At 44.4% G+C, this 22139-nt stretch overlaps 2 protein-coding genes and 1 pseudogene across 2 annotated transcripts; all 3 read right to left on the bottom strand.

Annotated features, from left to right (window-relative positions):
- Positions 1-1671: 1671 nt before the first annotated feature.
- Positions 1672-1930, bottom strand: LOC103304831 (40S ribosomal protein S21-like; annotated as a pseudogene).
- Positions 1931-3426: 1496 nt separating this feature from the next.
- LOC103304833 (L-lactate dehydrogenase A chain-like) lies at positions 3427-4515 on the bottom strand. Its single transcript, XM_054715603.1, has one exon. The coding sequence runs from the start codon at positions 4478-4480 to the stop codon at positions 3482-3484; it is 999 nt and encodes a 332-aa protein (XP_054571578.1). The 5' UTR covers positions 4481-4515; the 3' UTR covers positions 3427-3481.
- A 5668-nt stretch (positions 4516-10183) lies between these two features.
- DHRS2 (dehydrogenase/reductase 2) lies at positions 10184-16521 on the bottom strand. Its single transcript, XM_028135254.2, has 8 exons — positions 16433-16521; positions 14756-14933; positions 14320-14421; positions 13141-13211; positions 11496-11547; positions 11042-11176; positions 10706-10761; positions 10184-10436 (listed from the first exon to the last, which is right to left on the bottom strand). The coding sequence occupies exons 1-8, from the start codon at positions 16504-16506 to the stop codon at positions 10325-10327; spliced, it is 780 nt and encodes a 259-aa protein (XP_027991055.2). The 5' UTR covers positions 16507-16521; the 3' UTR covers positions 10184-10324.
- Between the last annotated feature and the right edge of the window lie 5618 nt (positions 16522-22139).

Raw genomic sequence — 22139 nt, 5'->3', positions numbered from 1 at the left:
CACTTCCAACCATGCATATAGGGGAGAGTGAGTCAAGGTTCTTGTGGGAAGTTTTAGGGCCAGGCACAGACAAAAATTATTACATGGCTTCAACTTAATTGTCAGGGAGGCTTCCTATGTCTGCAGGTGAGGAAATGGGATTGGAGCACCAAGCCAGTCTCTGCTGTATTCACGCAGAGGCATCAATGCCCACGTTATTGCAACTAATTAGAGTTTTCAGGCGCCCTAGCAGATCTGTCTCCCTCCTCATCACAGCGTACCAACTATCTTGATTTCCTTAGACTTTAATGGCACCTGTTTACCAATGACACATAAACATTTGAGACCTAAGGCACTGTGTGATAACATGACCACGCCATACTTGTTGTTCCATATTGTTTGTTGAGTTGAATTAATGAAGGCTAAGAATATTTGGATTAACTGTCTCCAAATCATATTTGAAGAAAAGCCAGACATAGAGGTCAGGTTGAGCCAAAGGCAAGAAGAGACCATCAGTTCTGCCTGCACCCAGAAATATCCCTAGAAATTCTGGAATCCTGCTGTGGCACAGAGAGTTCAGAACACATGAGGAACTGTGGTCAACTGCAGAGGCATGGGGTTCTGGCTTAAAGGGAGTGACTTTTTCCCTCCCCAGGCTCTCCCCACCCCCGCCCCCAACCTGGTTATGACTCCCTGTATTTGAGCAAACCTGGACTTAATTTTCTCAGTCCTCAGCATCCTTTCTGATTTGACTTTTCGCTGTGTGTGTTGGCCTGGGCTTGCTCCCCTGGATTGACCACTACAGAAGGTCCTTGCTGGTCCTTGTCACTGTGGCGGGAGGGCGGTCCCTAAGGCCTGAGCTAGCCTGAGCTTTGACAGTTGTTGAGTCGTAAACCTTCCAGTGGCTGCCTGAATTATCAACAAACCTGATCTTCCTGCTCCTCATCTGTGCTAGAACATTACTATCTATAATAATAAAAGCATAATATGCTAATTAGACCAGACAGCCAAACGACCTTCTGGACATCCTTCTAGATGAAGCTGCAGCGGTGGGGGCCGAGGCAGAGATGGTTAGGGGCGATCAGGCAGGCAGGCAGAGTGGTTAGGGGCAATCAGGCAGGCAGGCAGAGTGGTTAGGGGTGATCAGGCAGGCAGGCAGAGTGGTTAGGGGCGATCAGGCAGGCAGGCAGAGTGGTTAGGGGCAATCAGGCAGGCAGGCAGAGGGGTTAGGGGCGATCAGGCAGGCAGGCAGGCAGGCAGGCAGGCAGGCAGGCAAGTGGTTAGGAGCCTCCAGTCCTGGATTGCGAGAGGGATGTCCAACTGCTGGTTTAGGCCCAATCCCATAGGGATCCCTGCAGGATTGGGCCTAAACCAGCAGTCGGACATCCCCCAAGGGGTCCCAGATTTCGAGAGGGTGCAGGGGCTGAGGGATCCCCCCCTCCCTGTGCATGAATTACATGCACCGGGCCCCTAGTTAATAGCAATAAAGAGCTTTACCAATAAATGTAAAGCCTTGGGACTTGATGGTATTGTGTTTACCTTTCCTTGGTGGAGTTTGGTTCTGTGTACTGTTGTCCTTGCCCAGTCCCCTCTGCTGCTGATGGCTGTAGTCTAGAGTAGGGCATTCTTCCTGGCATATTTGAAAGTATGGTGTAAGCTATTTCTTTTCTTGCTTTTATTCTATTTTACTATTTATTTATGACAAATATTCCACATCTGTGAGATGATGCTATTGGCCTTGGCCAGTCAGAGAATGGAGTCATCTGACTCATCCATTCTGCAAAAGGTCCCACAAACAGCATAGGTTTTAAACTGGACATTGAACCTGCATGTCACTTTGTCAACTTCAGCCATACTTATCTGGATGGTGTGGTCCTTGGTGTCAATAATGCATTTGCTGGCAGAGCATTTGCATGTACAGGTCCACAAACTTGCCAGTGTCGTTCTGCATGTGAGGGCCACACCTGGTGACACCATGACCCGAGCAGTTTCTTGATTCATTTTTTCAGCTCTGTGACCTGAGACTAAATTGCACCACAACAGCTTCTGAGAAGAACAAGACAACAGGGCTAACTTCTTTCTTCCATGGCAACAGTCCTGATTGGAGCACTTCGCATATATTAAACCACGCTGCTAACTTGGGTCAGGTGTTTTCTGGTGTTTAACTAGAGCGAATGTTACTGAGTGCAGTCCCAGTGCCCATTCCCATGACTCACAGTCTTATGGGGCTTCTTGCTTCATCAAGAAGAGGTGAGTTTATGTGTCATATGGAGAACCTCCCCAGTTGTCTTGGACCCATCTTTCTTCTGTAGTAAACACAGCCTCTGAGCAAGTCAGCCATGCTGAAGTTGGCCTTCTGGGCTCACTCCATAAAGTATCTGGCCAAAGGTCCTAGCTCTATCTTTGTTTCATGTCCACAGAAATAGCATGTACCTCTCACTCCTGATTTAGGCACTGTCCACACTCTGGCTCCAGTGCTCATTCTCCTCTACTTGAGTTCCCAGTTGTGGGCCTCTGTCATCCAAATCTCGTCAGTTTTGACATTAGTAGGTGGGATAACAACAGTTCTCAGGGAACTAATAGATTCATAATGTGAGAGGAGGTGTGGAAAACTTAAAAAAACACACCACTATCCCAGGAGAGTGTAAAATTCAGGGTAAGCTATATTCAGATAAAGATTATGAAAAAGATGGAAATCATTTTAAAGATTAGTTTTAAAATTATAAAAGACGTATATATGCCTGGTTAAAAAAAAAAAAAGAAATAGTCCAGAAAAATATCAAATGAAAGGTAAAAAATCTCTAGTCCCCTTCTATTTTCAGTTCTTTCAGAGGCTAGAGTTGAGGAAAAACAAGCTGGACTACTACTTCATTATTTATAGTTAAATTAATTATACATAAATCAAATTGTTTGACATAAAAATGAAACTATAAAAGTACTGGAAGAAAATATAAGGAAATACAATATTTTAAAATATTATTTTTTGTCACTGTTCAAGGTTTATTTGGCATTTTAGATGGTATGACACTTGGATAGTTGGCTGTATTATTTATATGTAGACTTTTCTTTTTACATTATATGGCAATGTACACTAATCTGATACATACAGTACACAGAATAAGAGCCTTTAGAACAGTTATGCACAAAACATGCAATATTGGATTTACATTGGATCCCAGGATGTGACTAATTATAGAAAAAGGAACCACAAGTTATATAACACACAGTGAACACACATCTAGTCTGAAGGCAACTGTAGTGTGAGCAGCATTGGCAGTGGTGCCTTGGAGGAGGTGGAACTATTTCACACTAACCAGTTTAGGACTACAAAAGATAACGACCCTCCAGGATGCAGATGCTGGGTTTCATAAACCATTACTATGTTTATCTTTAGGAAACTGATGTTCTTAGACACAGATCAGATAAAACGAACAATATGCACAATCTCCAACTAAAATCCTGCTGTAGTCCAGACAGTGAGGTGGTCTGACCTTAGAAGACTTTAAAACTGCAGCTCTTTCTGGATCCCCCACAGTGTATCTGCACTCTTCTTCAAACGGGCCTCTTCCTCAGGTGTCAGAGTCACCTTCACAACATCTGAGATTCCATTCTGTCCCAAGATGCAAGGAACACTAAGGAAGACGTCGTCTTTTATTCCATAGAGACCCTTAATCCTGGTGGAAACTGGATGCACCCGCCTAAGATTCTTCATCATACTCTCTGCTAAATCTGCCACAGATAGGCCAATGGCCCAGGATGTGTAGCCTTTCAGTTTGATCACCTCGTAAGCACTGTCAACCACCTGTTTGTGGACTTGTTTCCACTGTTCCTTATCTGCATCAGTGCCTAAATCAGGGTGCAGATTCTTTAGGGAGACACCAGCAACATTCACTCCACTCCACACAGGCACACTAGAGTCTCCATGCTCCCCAAGGACCCACCCATGACAGCTTAATGGGTGAACTCCCAGCCTCTCCCCCATCAGGTATCGGAATCGGGCTGAATCCAGATTGCAACCACTTCCAATAACACGGTTTTGGGGAAAGCCACTTAACTTCCAAGCCACGTAGGTCAAGACATCCACTGGATTGGAAACAACAAGCAATTTGCAGTTGGGACTGTATTTCACAACATTAGGAATGATGAATTTAAAGATGTCCACGTTACACTGGACCAAATTAAGGCGGCTTTCTCCCTCTTGTTGACGTGCCCCAGCTGTGATAATAACCAGTTTGGAGTTTGCAGTCACACTATAGTCTTTGCCAGAGACAATTTTTGGTGTTCTAAGGAAAAGGCTGCCATGTTGGAGATCCATCATCTCTCCCTTCACTTTGTCTTCCATGACATCAACAAGAGCAAGCTCATCTGCCAAGTCCTTCATTAAGATACTGATGGCACAGGCCATGCCAACAGCACCCACCCCAATGACTGTAATCTTATTCTGGGGGCTCTGTTCTTCCTTAAGAAGATTCACAATCAGCTGATCCTTGAGTGTTGCCATTTTGGACTTAGAACCAAAAGGAACTGGGAGTGCACAGCGGGTGGGCGTCGGTGGCGTGCGATGTAGGATCTGGACTTGGTGGCTGCAGCTCCGGTACCTAAAATATTCTTAATGTGTATATTTAATAACATCAGCAACATCATTTTTGCACTTTTTTTCGGTAGCGGTCATCAGTGAAAGCATTTAGGCTTGAGGTTTTCTATGTAAGAAGATTTTGATTATGTTATAGGATTGGTTAGTTTTCTCTTTTTTCTTGAGTCAGCTTATTTTTTTCTACAAGTTTTTCCATTTTACTTAAATTTTCACATTTATTAGCATAATACCTCAATATTTTAAATGTCTAAAGCCTTTTAATTACTCCTCTTTTTTATTCCTGATATTAACTATTTTCCACTAACTCTTTTTTCTTAATCACTCTCTCCAGATTTTTGTCAGTTTTACTGAGTCTTTTCTCAAAACCAACTCTTTTTAAAAATTCTTTCTATTACATGTTTTCTATTTGCTAATTTCCACTCACATTTTCATTATATTCTTACTTATACTTTATTTTGACACACACACACACACACACACACACATTTCAGACTTCTTGTGATGCTTATTTCATCAATTTTTGGCTTTTCTAATACAAATAAGGTAGCTATAACTTTTCCTATAAGTACTGTTTAAACTGCATTTGGTAAGTTTAGATAGTGAAAATTTTACTTATTATTTACTTCTAAATATTTTCTAATTTTCTTTATAATTTCTTCTTCTAAAGTAACTGTGGAACCCACAGGTTCCATCCCCCAGCTGGCCTGGCCCCAGATTGCCGGTTTAGCTAAGGTAATTTAGAAGTATATCCTTAATTTCTAAACACATGGGGAAAGTATAATTCTCACTTTATTAGTGATTTCCAGTTGGGTTGCATTGTGGTCAAATAATACAATCTACATAACTTCAATAATTTGAAAAAGTTTTGATACTTTTGAAAAAGTTTTGATACTGGTGGGGGGCAGGGAGTTAGGGGGGCCCTAGGAGGGGTAGCGAGGCCGAAGGGGAAGTAACTGTCAAACCTTCCCACTTGGCACCATTCTTTAAATTGTACATGGCTGTTCGCAGCTGTACCTGCTCAGGGCTCGGCTCCAATCTCCTGGAGTGGAGTCGGGGCTGGGCCAGGGCAGAGTCAGGCGGGCTAGGAGGGCGGGTTTAGCTGTGCCCCCAGTGAGGTTCAGCGTGCTTCGAGATGGCGCTGCTGCTGTGGAGGGGTTGGGGGGGAAGGGTCTGACCCTGGAGGGCTGGCTGCTCAGGCCTACCTCCACCAGGATCTGGAGTTGTAGGGAGGAGAGATGTGCCCAGCCCCAGTGGAGGGGGCCCGGCATTGGAGGGCCACGGCCCCGGGTGCTTCGGGGGCTCTGACGGGTGGTCTCTGGCGTGTTATTGTTGTGGGCGCCCCAGTGGGGGTGGTGGGGGAAGAGATCGGGAGTCTGAGGTGCTGGCTGCAGCTACCCCTGAGGCTGGGTCTTCTCCCCATCCAGTCAGCCTCCCCGTCCCCCCAGGGGTGTGGGGGCTGGGGTAGGGTGTCCATGTAGGGAGATTGGAAGAGCTCCCCGTGGCCACTTCCTCTTCCTTCTTTACAGTCCGGGATCCTGTCAGGCACTGTCCTCAGACCCCTGGGAACTTGTCTCCGACCGCCCGTCCCCTGCTGCGCGCATCAATATGCAAATTGGTCATTATGGGGACACTGTCTCGGACAAAGTAGCATATTACCTCTTTATATGTATAGATATATATATATCCTATATAATAAAGAGGTAATATGCAAATTGACCATTATGCCCTTGCACAAGATGGCCGCCCCCATGTGGTCACAAGATGGCTGCCACAAGATGGCTGGCAGGGAAGGGCAGTTGTGAGAGATCAGGCCAGCAGGGGAGGGCAGTTAGGGGTGACCGGGCCAGCGGGGGAGGGCAGTTAGGGTGACCAGGCCAGCAGGGAAGGGCAGTTAGGGGCAACCAGGTGGGCAGGGGAGGGCAGTTAGGGACAAACAGGCCAGCAGGGGAGGGCAGTTGGGGTGATCAGGCTAGCAGGCAGAAGTGGTTAGGGGCAATCAGGCAGGCAGGCGAGCGGTTGGGAGCCAGCAGTCCCGGATTGTGAGAGGGATGTCTGACTGCAGGTTTAGGCCCGATCCCTGTGGGATCCCTGTGGGATTGGGCCTAAACCGGCAGTTGGACATCCCCCGAGGAGTTCCAGATTGGAGAGGGTACAGGCTGGGCTGAGGGACACCCCCTCCAGTGCACAAATTTCATGCACTGGGTCTCTAGTATATATATTCACTGAGTGGCCAGATTATTATGATCTCTGAATGCATATATATATATATAAATATATATATATATATAGAGGCCCAGTGCATGAATTCGTGCCTGGGTGCGGTCCAGCCAGCCTGGCAGGGGGAGGGTACATGGGCAGTTGGCCGGCCTGTCTACTGGTCGAACTCCTGGTCAAGGGGACAATTTGCATATTAGCCTTTTATTATATAGGATATACACTGAGTGGCCAGATTATTATGACCACCCCATCAGTACTTCGTTGGGCCATCTTTTGCCTTCAATACTGCAGCGATTCTTCTTGGCATTGACTCCACGAGATGTTGAAAGGTGATGCGAGGAATCTGACACCGTGTCTGATGAATAGCACTGTCCAGTTCTCTGAGATTTGATGGTTGTGGAACCAGCTGCCTGATGGCTCTTTTAACTTCGTCCCACAAATGCTCAATTGGATTGAGATCTGTGATTGTGGGGGCCACCTAAGCAAGGTAAAGTCTCCCTCATGTTCTTGAAACCACTCCTGCACAATACGAGCACCGTGGCATGGCGCATTGTCTTGTTGGAAGAAGCCATCTCCATTGGGATACGCCATCAACATGATAGGATGAACTTTATCAGCAATGATACTTAGGTATGTTGTGCTATTCAGACGTTGTTCCACACGAATTAAAGGGCCCAAATCATGCCAGGAAAACATGCCCCAAACCATAACACTGCCCCCACCAACTTGAAGGGTTGTACTCATGCATGTGGGGTGCATGCTTTCATGCTGTTTCTGTGAAATTCTCACTCTGCCATCTGCATGATGCAACAGGAAACGTGATTCATCGGACCACATGACTTTTTTCTAATACTCGACTGTCCAATCCTTGTGTTCTTGTGCAAATTTGAGACGTTTTATATTGGTAACTGCAGACAGCAAAGGTGTTTGAACAGGCCTTCGGCTTCCATATCCCATACGATGCAATGTATGGCTAATTTGCCCACAAACGTCAGTGGTCAAAATAATCTGGCCACTCAGTATATTTGGGTTTATATACATCTTCTTATTTTTTATTTTCTACTTATCCTAGGTGTTTGGTATTTTCTTTTTAAGCTTTATTTTGGATTGTTGTGTGTTTTTTTGTTTTCATTTTTAAAATTTATTTTAAAATTTATTTTTTATTGATTTCAGAAAGGGAGAGGGAGAGAAAGATAGAAACATCAATGATAAGAGAGAATCATCGATCGGTTGCCTCCTGCATGCCCCCTCCTGGGGACTGAGCCTACATCCCAGGCCTGTGCCCTGACGGGGAATTGAACTGTGACCTCCTGGTTCATAGGTTGACTCTCAACCACTGAGCCATGATAGCCGGTCAGGTTAAGTTTACTTTTTATTGTTGACATTATTACAGATGTCCTCTATTTTCCTCCCACTTCTCTCCTCTACCCAGCTCCTGCCCACCTCAGGCCCTCACCACACTGGATTGATTTTTTAAAGTCATTTTATTTTTCTCTGTCTGCTAACTTGGTATAATATCTCTGGTTTCATTTAGTTGTTATTCTAGAAATTACAATGCATTAGCTTAACTGTCAAAATCTAAGATTAATAACTTTACCATCCTCCTACTCTAGCTGGATAACTTCTGTTTACCTGTCCATAGCCAATTTCCTCCCTTCCTCTCTCTGCTCTGTGCCTCAGGAGACTGATCCATATAGATTGATCAACTGGCCCCCTTCCCTCTAGTTTGGTATTTATTTCTCTAACTCCCTCCCTGCTAGGTCACAATGCCTGGGCTGGGACTCTACGCAAATCTGGGGTACCTGTCAGTTGGCTTATTCCTTAGAGCTACCCCATTTGGTTCCTGCATCTGTTCTCTCCTCTTTTCCTTTGGGCCTAGAGGTGGTGCTGGCTCCCCACTGTTGGTTTCCTTAAACCCTGTCCACAGCTTTGTAAATGATACTTTTATGAAACCCTTCTCAAATTACTCAGTTTAAAAGTTTTTTGGTTTCTTCCTAGGACCCTGATTGAGACACAGATAATATATGAGCCTAAAGTAGTCTAACTCTGTTTATTCCCCTCCAACTTATATGCCATCTTATTATTTTTTAAATTATGAATTCTTTCATTGATGTTACAATGAATCAAAGCCAAAATTCTACTCACACCTATTGTATTTTAATATTTAATTGAGAAATGTAATATATATACAAAAAGTAATAAAATATAAATGTAGAGTTTAAGTATTATAAAACCAATGCCTATGTAAGCATGACCCAGTCAAGAAAGTGGGAAAAGTGAGACAAGGAAGAAAAAAAGTCAATATTATTGTGCAGGCTATCACTGTGAGTAACAGGGCCTCATTCTTATTTTTATGTATACTAGAGGCCCGGTGCATGAAAATTCATGCACTGGAGGGAGTGAGTCCCTCAGCCCAGCCTGCCCCCTCTCATAGTCCAGGAGCCCTCAGGAAGGCGACCCGGCTATCAGGGGAAGGCAACGCCCCATCACACCTCTGCTGCTGCCATTGCTGGCAGCACAAACCTTGGCTGGCCCTGGTTACCTGAGCCTCGGGCGGCCCTGGGTGGCTGGGCAGCCGCCATCCGAGGCTTGCTTGTGCCTTGGGCTGGCCCTGGGCGGCTGGGGAGCTGAGGGGACTGGGGGGCTCTGGAGGCAGGTGTGCAGAACAGCCGGGCCCACCTGGGGGCAGGCCCAGCCTTGCCATGCGCCTGCTGCCCCAGCGGGGCTGAGGGGACTGGGCGCCACCATCTTGTGGCTGTGGGCGCCGCCATCTCTGAGGGCATGGCAGTCAATTAGCATATTCCCTCCTTATTGGCTGTGGGCACTGCCATCTTTGAGGGCAGGAAAGTCAATTAGCATATTCCCTCCTTATTGGCTGTGGGGCACTGCCATCTTTGTGATGGCATGAGGGTCAGTTAGCATATTCCCTCTTTATTAGATAGGATTTTTATTGATTTCAGAGAAGAAGGGAAAGGGAGAGATAGAAACATCAATGATGAGAGAAAATCATTGATTGGCTGCCTCCTGCACGCCCCACACTGGGGATTGAGGCGGCAGCCCAGGCATGTGCCCTGACCTAGAATCAAACTGTGACATCCTGGTTCATAGGTTGATGCTCAACCACTGAGCCACACTGGCCTGACCAGAGTCTCATTCTTGCCTGATACTCTGAAAAACCAACTGGGGAGGCTCAGCATTGATTCATCCATTCCATTCCTCTGGAGAGGGTTGACTCTCCTCACATTAACTCCCTTGTATTTCTGGGTTGTTTCTGTGTACATCCAAGCAATCTCCATGGTGCTCTCTCAGACCATGGTTCCTAATTACCAAGGTGGGAAAGGGCTGAAGAAAAGTGAAAACATTAATGACAGTTTCATGCTGTAAACTTTCTTTTCTGACGTTCTTTATTGTTTCATACTCTGATTATGTTGAACTTAAAGTGTGTATTTGAAGCACAGGCTCATCATTTTTAGAGGTGTCTCAATATGGTGGCCCCAGAGCCACATGGCGCTTCTATGACAGAGCTCATGTCCTTCAGAGGCGGGGTGAGAAGCCGGCCACCACAATGCTCTCACCGGTGATGTAGCTGGCATCTGGAGAGCAGAGGAAGGACACCAGCCCTGAACAGTCCTCAGGCTGACCTACTCTGTATGGAAAGAGGAGGTGGGCTAAGAGTGATGCTGCTTCCCGTGAGCCCTGGGCTCCTGTCAGATGCTGGGAAGTCAAGACCCCCTATGGTCATGAGAGAAAGGCTGCAAGTGGAGATATGTGGTCTCTATAGGGACTTTTACTCATCCCAGGGCTCAAATCTCAGAAAGAGGAATGCAGAGAGGTGATGGTGATCTTTATTCATCATGAAGGTCTGAAGTTACATTAACCAGGTCTACAAAGGACACTGCCTCACACACAACCTACCTCTGTATTCCATGGCGTCCCTTCATATGGTTCCAAAAGTTTGGATCCTCAAACAGCTAAAGGAAAAGTCAAAAGGTTAGTGCTGCTCATCCAGATGGAATCACAATGGCTCCACGTCATAAACACCTTTGTGGAGGGGCTTCTGGGGGACACTCTGGGTTCGGCTCGTCCCTCACAGAGGACTACAATCCTGATTCTGCTGCTGATCCCAAAGGCGGTGAACCAGAGCATCAGAACAAGAGTCCACAGGGCCAGGTGTCTCTGGGACATGGCCTGGTAGGGGAGGGGGCCCTGGCACTCAGTGGGGCAGGAGCAGAAGTTGTCTTTGGTCTTTACCACTTTGCTGAAGGCTGTGTCAATTGTTCCTGGAACTAGGCAGTTCACCCGGATATCCTTTGGTCCCAGCTCCAATGACAGGGTCTTGGTGAGTCCCAGAATGGCTGCTTTACTGACATTGTAGGCCCCTAGCCTCTGTGAACACAAAGGGAGGTGGATGGCAAATAAGTAACTGAGGAGGAGAGTTTCTATTGGGCTTCTAGGCCTGTGCGTAGAAATAGATCTCTTCAGCAATGCAGAGATCATTGAGAACCTCACACAGAAAAGTTAAAAGTCTGCCATGTGTGTCCTTTCTGGAGAAGGAGGATCTGAGACACCCATGGATCAAATGTGCGTGTAGGTGTGCCCCACCAGCAATGGCCTGTTCTGGGATCTTTCTGGACATCTCCACTTTTCTTGGCAAATGGGGGTATGTCCATCCTTTTCATTTAGAGTCATAGAAGGTTATACTTACAGCTTCTGGTACGTATGCCCCAATTGAGGAGACCAGAACCACAGAGCTTCCCCTGGGAAGAGAAGGACGGGATAAATATGATGGAGCCACAAATAAGTGAGGTAAATAGACACATCTGGGGCATGAAAGGAAGTGGAGACTGTGAACCATGAAAGTGAGTGAAAGAAATTTAGGTTCAGATTAGAGCCCGCTCCTGCCTTCCTTCAGCCTATCTCCTCTGGCCTAGAGCATCCTGAGGACCAGGACCAAGTTTATGTTTTCATCCACACTTAAGGAGTATTAATATGAACACTTTTATAAAATACAGCCAACATTTGCCTTTATTCTAGATTATTGTTCCAATTACTGGTTTTGAGGATGTTCTATACCAGGCATGCTTAAGAATAATATTAAAAGTACTTCCCAGTGGATCCTTTGGAATCTTAATCTCAGAAGCTCCACGCCCCGCACACCCCTACCCCAAAATCCTCTGGGAAAGTTTTTCTTAAGGATCCTCAGTGCTTCCTCACTCACCAAGTCTAATGACCCTTGTTCAGACCTCACTTCCTTATTCTCCAGTTTCCTTTCACATCAGATACTGTAGACTAAAATTTCCTTTCTGGAACCTGTTTGGTCCTCTTGAGAAATCTGCACTCTTGCCTCACTTTCCCCCTCTACCTACTCATTCCCTTCCCCTCGGTGTCTATCCTGTGTAGGCCCGTAAATCAAGATGCTGTCATTGTCCCTCAAGTGTTTTCTCTTCATGTTCTCTTTTAATTTAGGAAGAAGATGAAGTATGCCTAAAATAATTATAACAAACAATCATATAATTTTCGCCTTTGTCAAAATATTGACAAAATTCCTTATCACAGCATTCAAGGCTATCCATAATTTAGCAACATCCTGCTTGTCCAGCATTGTCTCTGACCTCTTCTCTTCACTCACCCTGGATCTAAAGGTTGTTCTGTGCAACACACACAGAGCAGGGGTGATGGGGAAGATAATGGAGTACATGGCTAGCCCAAGTGTAAAAAAGTTTGAGAGATAAGAGTTGAGTGGGACTTGGAAACTCCACTACTCTTATTATGAACAGGCTGCAGGGTGCCTCAGTGTCATCAGCCTGGACTTTTGTGCCCCGACCTGCTGCATGCAGCCTAAGAGAGGCCACTTTCAGTTCCCCAATTCCAGGACAGTTATGGGAACTCTGGGCCTTCCTGTCACTAGAACCTCATTTCTCTCTTCTAGTCCCTGCCGATTTCTGGGCACTCTAGAAATTGGGTATTCATACAAGAAGACAGGATTGTTTTCTCTTTTGTGACCTAGAAATATGAAGTCAAACTTTCACTATTCTAGAGAGACCACTTGCATTCCTCTGATTCCAGGACAGCTGTGAGGACTCTGGACCTTTCTGTCTGTAGATCCCTTATTGTGCTTCTAGTAGAGTCCTTGCCAGATTCCATGGGCATTCTAGCTATGAGAGAACGACTCTAATGGATAGAATTCTTTGACCTAGAATCTGAAAGTCAAATTCTCACTTCTCCTGTATTACTGGCTCAGCTAAGCCTCCTGCCCAGAAGAAAGATCTAACTGAACACCTGGCTCCTCTTTACCACCTCAGCTTCATATTTGACAATGTCTCCATTCCTCTCCCCTTCCCTGCCCTTACCCCCTGTTCTCCATGTGGGGCAGCAGCTGGCTCAGCAGCAGGGCTGGGGCCTTCACATTGACATTCAAGATCTGAAATCAGAGCAAATGCGGGTGGGGGAGGAGAGACATTCAGTCCAGTGCATGTTCTCACTGTATTAGCAAATATACCACATTAGAACATGGGCATGATGGCTTCTGACAATGGGAGAGTGCTGGCTTCCTTTGACACACATGGGGGGCGGGGGAAGGGGAAAGCCTCCTGAAAAAGCAGAAATATGGGGATCAGGAAGACTTTGCAGGCATAAGACCCAGAGTCTGCAGGATGTCTCATTGTGTCTGTAAGCGTATCAGTTAGAAAAAAAAAGTCCCATCTGGGTCTGAGGAGGCACGGGCCAATTGAGTCTGGGGAAGACTGGCATTATAAGCTGAATTGTGTACCACCCAAATTCTATGTTAAAGTCATAACCCCTAGTACTTCATAATGTGACCTTATTTGGAACTAGACTCATTGCAGACATAGTTAAAATGAGGTCATAGAATGGGCCCTAATTCAAAATGAATGGTGTCCTAAGAAGGCAAGTTTGTGTGCGCACACTGAGAATACCATGTGAAGATGAAGGCAGAGGTTGGAGTGATGCTTCTTTCTATAAGCCAAGTAACATCAAAGATTGCCAGCAAATCACCAGTAGCTAGGGGAGTGGCATGAATAGATTCTCTCATAGCCATCAGAAGGAACAAACCCTGCTGATGCCTTCTGACCTCCAAGACTGTGAGACAATAAATTCTCTGTGTAAGCCACCTGGGTTGTGGTACTTTGTTACAGCAGCCCTCTGAAACTAATACAGCTGGATTTCAGGGTTTAAGCCTTGGACATGAAGCATTCTTAGGCAAGAAAGGGAGTCATTCCCTTCTCTGTGCCCCACATTGATTGTGATGATCTGGTTCTCTGCTGGACCCTCCCAGCAAACGGGGAGCTCATGAACAGTGGCGGATAGAACTAGAGTGTAGCAAGCATGTCAAACTCGTGGTGGCCTCCATCTCACAGATGGGGAATTGAGGGTCAGAGTCCAGGCACCTGGCCTGCTTGGTGCCAGTTGGTCTGTGAGGGGAAGGTGTGTGGGAGCTGAGATGGAAAGAGGGTCGCACAGAGGGTGAGGATGACATCCCGTCAGCCCTTCCTGGTGTCCCCAGACCTTACCTTGTCCCAGACCTCCTCACTGCTCCCCAAGGTACTTCCCACGTAGGGATTGACTCCTGCCACGCACACCAGGAAGTCAACATTCCCAGAATGTCTCAGGGCCTGCAGTGAGAAGGGGCATTGAGGACTAGGGTCAGGGAGCAAAAGAAGTTTTCTATTGCAGTGGGCGGTGTTTCCTGTTTGCTCTCCCTGGGTCTCTGCCTGGCTAAATCCAGGAGGAGACCACACCAAGTGGGTGGAGAGCTGTCTCTCCTCATCAGACTTAAAACATCTCTCCACGCAGATCTGTAAACCTGTTCAGGCTCTGGAGTAACCAATGCCAAGCACACGGTCAGCCTTCATTCCTGTGCTTGTTCGCTTGTTCATTTGATCAGGTTATGTTTTTAAAATAATCACTCTTCCTCTTGTTACCTCCAAACCCTACCCACCTCCTCACCATGGCCACCAACCAGTCTCGGTCCTCAGCCTTCCCCACGTGGCACACGGTGCCAGACACGCTCAGCCCCTCCCCCTGCAGTGCTGCCAGTGCCTGGTCCACGTTCTGCTGCTTCCGGCTGCTGACCACCACGTGGGCCCCATCCTGGGCCAGACGCCGGGCGATGGCGAAGCCGATCCTGAGGGCAGAGATGGCTATGATGGCTGCAGCCCTCCCCACCCTCCTCCTGGCAGGCTGATCATGAGACACAAATTGAGTTCCACAGTGTGGTTCAAGAACTGCCTCCAAATCTTTCGAGTGGGAAAGAGGAACTATTGAACGTTTTCTATATGTCAGGCCTTCACCAAGACTAACCCAGTTAATTTTCACAACTATATGTATAACAATCATATGGATGAGAAATTTTCATAACAATTTAATTGAAGGGAATTAAAAAAAAGTAATGATCCTTCAGAACACATGTACATGTGCTGGGCATCCAGCGTGAATGGTAGAGAATCTCTAATTGCCCAGTGTATTCTCCCTGTGTTCTGCCAGAGGCCTCTGGTGTAAATCACACTTTCTATAAGCCTTAAAGCTTTCCTCTGTCCTGCAATTTAAAAACTTTGATGCTGAGAACATGCTCTGCCCCCATTCTCCATCTCCTTACTTTAAGGAGGTCTGAAGCACTCTTGAGTTGAGCTGGTTGAGTACCTGTGATCAAGGGCAGGAGGCATATGTCCCCTCTCTTATAGAAACTGCTAGGGCAACATAGAGTTTGAATTACTCATTTGTGCATTGGGGACACACAGATTTAAAACATCATTGGGGCCCGGCCAGTTTTGTTCAGTAGTGAGCATTGACCTAGGTACCAGGAGGTTATGGTTCGATTCCTGGTCAGGACACATGCCTGGGTTGCTGGCTGGAACCCCATTAGGGGGTGTGCAAGAGGCAGCCAATCAATGATTCTCTCTCATCATTGATGTTTTTATCTTTCTCTCCTTCTCCCTTCCTCTCTCTGAAATCAATAAAAATATATTTTTTAAAATAAATTAAACATCATGGTGATGTGGAAGTCTGGGATATTAACAGTTCTAAAATAAAGCGATCTAAATTTGACCATGAATGGTAATGACTCATTAAAGACTGTGGCCCATTATGGCAGTTAGAGGATAAGTGGAATTGGAGGTACATAGGAAGAGATGTGACCAGGGGAGGGTCATCTATGTAAGCTCTCTGAACTGATCTTGAGATGTCGCCTTGCCCAGTGCCTTACTGCCAGTGAACTCTCTGCAGTCAATGGAATCCCTAAGTCTGAGAGACCAATAGGTCTCTTGGCTTCTCCCTATTAGACCAGGACTCTAAAAGTCCATGGCCACGTGCCCATGAAGGATGCGGAGAGAGAGCTGTCCTGATGATGATACGTTAAATACCTTAGGGTTACCCAGCCAGTAAGTGGCAGAGACTAGATTCAAACTCTGCTCTGATTGAACCAGGAGCAGTTGATTTTCCAAATCTATCATTCTTGGAACTTAGAAACCAGATGTTTTAGGAAGACACACTGAGTTTGGGGTTAATGATAAACGCCAGAGCTGTGTAATGAGATGGGGGTGTCAGGAAGGATGTGTGAGAAGGACATCCCCTGCTCTGGGATGGGGACTGTAAATCTGTTCATTACATGGACTCCCACTCACTCACCCATTTGTGGACCCAGTAACCACAGCTACTTTCCCAGCCAGTGGACAGCTTCTATCTGCTGTTTTGCTGCTCATTCGTGCTGAGAGGAAGACCGAGGAGCATTGAAGACCCTTAAAGGCCCAAGTCGCAGCCCTGAACATGTTAGTCACTGTCTGGCCTCCGTCCTCCAAAGCTGGGGAAGAACCTGGGAAGACAATCATCATGAACCATGTTAGAATCTGTCTCCACCCATCCTTCGTGGGAGGGTTCCACTGAAGTCTCTGATAAATGTCCTACCATCCTTTAAATTTACCAGGAAAGCACAGAGCTGCGCATATTCTTTCCATGATCAGTTCCCCAAATGGACTACCCTGAGATGCCGGGCCCCTGGTAGATGCCTGAGTGATACTTGCCTGACTCACCTCCAAACAAGGAATATCACTGTGGTCTTCTGAGAGTCACCTTTGTACTCCTCTCCATACATCTGTTCTTCCACAAAGACATTGCATTGGACTTTCTTTTATCTTTCCCCAGCCTGTTGCAACCACCCTGGTCCAAGCTCTTGTCACCTTCCCTACCTGCTGCAAACTCCTCTTCCTTCAGCTCCCCACCTGAAGCAACAGCGATTGTCCCCTCATCAGATATACCAGATGTGTCAGCATTTCTGAGAGGCAAGTTGTTTCCCCTCATCACAAATGACTCTGATCCAACTGAGATAGAAGTCCAGCCACTCCCCCTTTGTTTAAAAAACTTTCATAGGTCCTATACCTCACATCTCTTGAACTCCAGGCCATATTGTCCAGGCCCACCTGCCCAAAGATCCTATGGCACCTGTGTCATTGTAACTGTTTCAGCAATACCTAATTTCTTCAGTAACTTTCTCTCAACCCACATCTTTCATCCCAAACCTTCCCTCCATCTTATGGGGGAGATCAAGGAACAATAGTTGTCTTGGGTTGGCTACTTCAGAATCACACTAAAAAATCAAGTAGTTTTTTTGGAGATGGCCTTGGGAAGCAATGCAGGGGAGTGGAAGGAGTGAGACAGAAGGGAAGATAGCCCATAAGTGGTACATTATCAATTGAGTTATGTCTATTGGTAACTGAAGGTCAATCTTATTGAACTCTGAGCAATAGCTTTGTTTCTTAATTCTCACCTGAGAATATGTTTATTAATTTTAGAGAGAAAGGAAGGGAGAGTGAGAGTGAAAGAATATGAGAGAGAGAGAGAGAGAGAGAGAGAGAGAGAGAGAGAGAGAGAAATATGTGAGAGAGAAACATCAGTTGATTGATTGATCCCTGTACGGGCCTTGAACCAGGATCGAATCTGCAACTTTTTGATGTATGGGATGATGTATGGTAGCTTCAACCAACTGAGCTACCTGGCTAGGGAGGACAAGGGACTGGACTTAGGGTGACCAAGAATCCCTGTTTCTAGGACTGCAGGTTTTAGCACTGAAAGGCCCACGTTCCAGCAAATTGCTAAATCCTAGACAAACCAGACAGTTGGTTACCAGCACAGGGGCACATCCAACTCCTGTCAGTCACTAGTTGAGGACTGCTCTTGGAGTGGAACAAAGAGGTGATCCGCAGAGACAGAGCAGAGGGCCTAGGTAAGGTGGGATGGTGTGGTAACACCATGGGAATTTGGACTTTCTCTTATGAGGGAAAAAGCTTGTGGAGGTTTTTACAAAATGGTATTTTGACATAAATAAATGATGATCACACTCAAGGAGCCATAAACTTTATTCTAGGCCCTAATGACTAAAATAGCCAATCATTGTTTCTCTGGTGTTCATTTTTGTATTAATTCTTATTCCATTTTCTGAGTGATCTATCCCAGTTTATTAAGCTGTTGCACAATATGGAAAGCTAACCTAACCCTTCCCAGGAACAAAATCATAGAGCTCTGAAAATAGACAAGTTCACATCTGTATTCAACATAAAAGCTCTAAACAACCATGCACTTACTACCTAAATCTCTGGGTTTCCAAGCAAGTTCAATGCTGTTGATATCAAGAAATATTATGGACTGAATTGTGTCTTCCTGCCCCGAGGTTCATATGTTGAAGCCCTAACCTCTACGGCTTCAGAGTGTGATTGTGTTTGAGATGGGACCTTTAAAGATGTGAATAAATTCACCTAAAACATTTTACATATAAAAAACAGATTTATGAATAAGGACCTTTATCATCCGATTTGTAATAGTTGAAAAAATAGATAAACTTAAATGCTGAATATGGTATGCATGTTACTTGATGGAATATGTGTAGCCATTAAAAATGGTGTTCATAAGTAGTTTGTAACAATACTGAAAATGTTTTTGTTAAAATGCTAACTGAAAAATCATGACACAAACTTATATACAGCATGGCTGAAATTATATTAGCATAAATGTCTATATAGAAAAATATAGTAAATAAGCCTGAAAGTAAATAAGCTGTGATGGAATAAAAGTGATAGATTAAATATGTACTTCAGTCTGCTCTTCTTCCCTTTCACCACTAAAAGATACTTTTTTAAAAAGGAAGAAAGGAAACAAAACGAAAGCAACACAAAACAACAACAACAACAACAACAAAAAACAACAACACAAAAAAGAACTTTATAAAAATTATGAGAAATTCTAGAGTTAACTTTCTAAAGAAAGCCCCAATTGAAAACACCTTTCACTGCATGGGAGAACAGCAGTAAAAGTTGAGAGTAGCTGTAGGTGCCCCAAAGCTCAGAGGCAACAGATAGAAAGAGTAGGAGGGACCTGGGTAATTGTCAGAACTGGGTACTTGCATTCGGAGGAGCCTAGGCCATTAGAATTCTTCTCTGAATCACTGCCATTTTGTCAAGCACCCCCTGAGTAAGAGCATCAGCCCCTGGGAAGGTAACCACAAGAAAACCAGAAGAAAGTTGGATTAGCCCGGCCAGTGTGCTCAGTGGTTGAACATCGACCTATGAACCAGGAGGTCAGGGTTTGATTCCCGGTCAGGGCTCATGCCCAGGTTGTGGGCTTGATCCCCAGTAGGGGGTGTGCAGGAGGCAGTCGATCAATGATTCTTTCTCATCATTGATTTTTTCTCTCTCCCCCTCTCCTTTCCTCTCTCTGAAATCAATTAAAAATATGTATTTTTAAAAGAAGCTTGGATTAATACAATAAAAGTAAGAAAAGAAGAAAAAAAAAGCATGATGAAAAACACAAAATAAGATTTCAGGAATAAGTCCAAATATACATGGACATTCATAATAAATGCAAATGGATTAAGTCAACATACTAAAAGATGGAGTCTCTCAAATTAAATCTTTTAATAACCCAGCTAAATATAATTCACAAGAGACACAATTAGAACAAAATGGCTAAGGAAGATTGACAATAAAGGAATAGATGTTGACATAGCAGGCAAATATTAAAGGACAAGTAAAAGTAAGTAAGATAATATTATAATTAGACAAAATATAATTCAAGGGAAAAGGTATTAAAATGAAAACAGGTTAATAATTTATATTCATAAACTATACATAAAACAACAATTATAGTAGTCATTGTTATGTATTTAACACATAAGTTTAACTTTCTTTGTTGTTGTTAATCTTCACCCAAGGACACTTTCTCCATTGATTTTTAGAGAGAGTGGAAGGGAGGGGAAGAGACAGAGAGAGAAACATCGATGTGAGAGACATATCACTTGGTTGCTTTCTGCACGTGCCTGCAACTGAGGCACGTGTCCTTGACCAGAATCGAACTGGAGACCCTTTAGTCCGCGGGCCAATGCTCTAACCACTGAGAAAACCGGCCAGGGCTTAACACATAAATTTAAAATTGACAAATCCACAAAGTTACCAGGTAACTTAACATATATCTTTCTGAAATCAACACTTTAATGGACAAGATGTAAGATTATAGAGAATTTTACGTAATTATTAACAAGGAAATCTCAATAAATTTCGAAGAGCAGAAATTATGTGGATCATCCTTATTCACTGACATATGTGCAAAATATAAATTAACACAAAAGTATAGTACCCTCTCCAAATCATATACCTGGAAATTTTAAGTCCCCATATAAAATAACTTTTGGAAGAGAAAAATCAAAGCAGAAATCACTGTTTAGAAATGAGCAGCAATCTGAGCACATTGCAGAAGAATAAACAGGATAGAATGTGGTCAAAAGCAATCCACAGAGAACAAAGCAGAGTCTTAAATACATTTTTCAGAAAGGAGATTAATAGAAAATAATGACATAGATTTTTATTCAATAAATTAGTAAGAGAAAAACACTAATAAATCCAAAGAGAAACAAATTTATTAAAAGCACAAATTATGAAACTGAAAATAAAGAAAACCAACAAGTTATTGGAAAAAAAACACATCAAATTCTAAAGATGGTTTTCCTTTGGTGGGACTACAATTTGCCCCCTTGAATTTTCACTCTTATTCACTTCACAAATTTTCTATAAGAAGTAAACATTGAGCCCCAGCTGGTTTGGCTCAGTGGATAGCGTGTCGGTGCACAGATTGAAGGGTCCCCGGTTTGATTCCGGTCAAGGGCTCATACCTTGGTTGCAGGCTCAATCGCCGGCCAGGGTCAGGGGGAGTGTGGGAAGCGCCCAATCGATGTGTTTCTCTCACATCCTTGTTTCTCTCCCCCTCCCTTCCCCTCTCTCTAAAAATCAATGAAAAAATAATCCTCGGATGAGGTTTAACAACAACAACAAAAAGTATACATTGATTTTATATTTAAAAGTCTACTATTCTTAAATGCCCAGTTAATTCTTGGAGGAATGGCTGAGTCTAGGTCTGAAGCAGGGAAAATACTAGATGAACCTGGAGCACCTTGTGCTTCCAGAAAGGAAACCATTGAAGGGGTGCTGAAAGGACAGAGGAGCCAACCAGAAAGAGGTCCTGATGGCCAAAGCTCAAAAACACGAACAACAAAATAAATAACGTTGTGGTGACTTTTAATCTAAAGCATAAGACAGTTACACACGTGTCCATGCTAATACAAAAAACGACTAAGTAAATAATGGGAAGGGACCAATACAAACTTCACAGTGGAGAAACCTGGCAGACACTTCCCTGAGCAAGTGATCAAGGTTAACATCACCATAGGAATCCTGTGCCGTCATGGACTCTCTGATTTGATGAGATAAGGGCACTTCACCTTTGTCATATTCTTCTCCCAAACCCATCATCCCAGTCTAGTCATTAGGAAAACATCACACAAATCCAAATTCAGGTACATTCTACAGCATCTCGGCCAAAACTGTTCAAAATGTTAAGGTCACGAAAAACACAACTGAGAAATGTGATGGACTGGAGTAGACTGAGGAGACAGGAGGATTAAATGCACGGTGGCATCCTGGGTTGGATCCTGCTGCGGTGAAAGGACGGCAGTGAGAAAACTGGTGAGTTATGAATAAAGTAGGTGATTCGGTTCTAATATTATACTAGTGTTAACTTCTGAGTTTTGAGGAATGTACCACTGTTTTATACAAGATGTTGCGTAGTTAACATTAGGGGGAACTAGGTGAAGGGGGACACAGGAACTCTCTACGTACTATCACTGCAACTTTTCAGTAAATCTAAAATTATTCCAAAATAAAAAGTTAACTGTTAAATTGACAAACTATGCATACTTTAGCAGATTCTGAGAGACTGTTTCATAAATTTGAATGTAGAACATAGCAATGATTATTAAAGTTGTGAATACTAAAATATGTTACTAAAATGTTCACAA

This window comes from Eptesicus fuscus, chromosome 5 (genome assembly GCF_027574615.1).
Source record: "Eptesicus fuscus isolate TK198812 chromosome 5, DD_ASM_mEF_20220401, whole genome shotgun sequence".
Lineage (NCBI taxonomy): Eukaryota > Metazoa > Chordata > Mammalia > Chiroptera > Vespertilionidae > Eptesicus > Eptesicus fuscus.
This window is presented reverse-complemented; position numbering and strand designations above follow the sequence as displayed.

Coding starts and splice junctions, on each gene's coding strand:
- LOC103304833 (XM_054715603.1), bottom strand. CDS start 4,480: ATGGCAACACTCAAGGATCAGCTGATTGTGAATCTTCTTAAGGAAGAA.
- DHRS2 (XM_028135254.2), bottom strand. CDS start 16,506: ATGAGCAGCAAAACAGCAGATAGAAGCTGTCCACTGGCTGGGAAAGTA. Junction 11,548..13,140: donor CCCCACATGGAGAACAGGGG/GTAAGGGCAGGG, acceptor TTCTCTTCCCAG/GGGAAGCTCTGTGGTTCTGG. Junction 10,437..10,705: donor GGACGCCATGGAATACAGAG/GTAGGTTGTGTG, acceptor CTTTCCATACAG/AGTAGGTCAGCCTGAGGACT.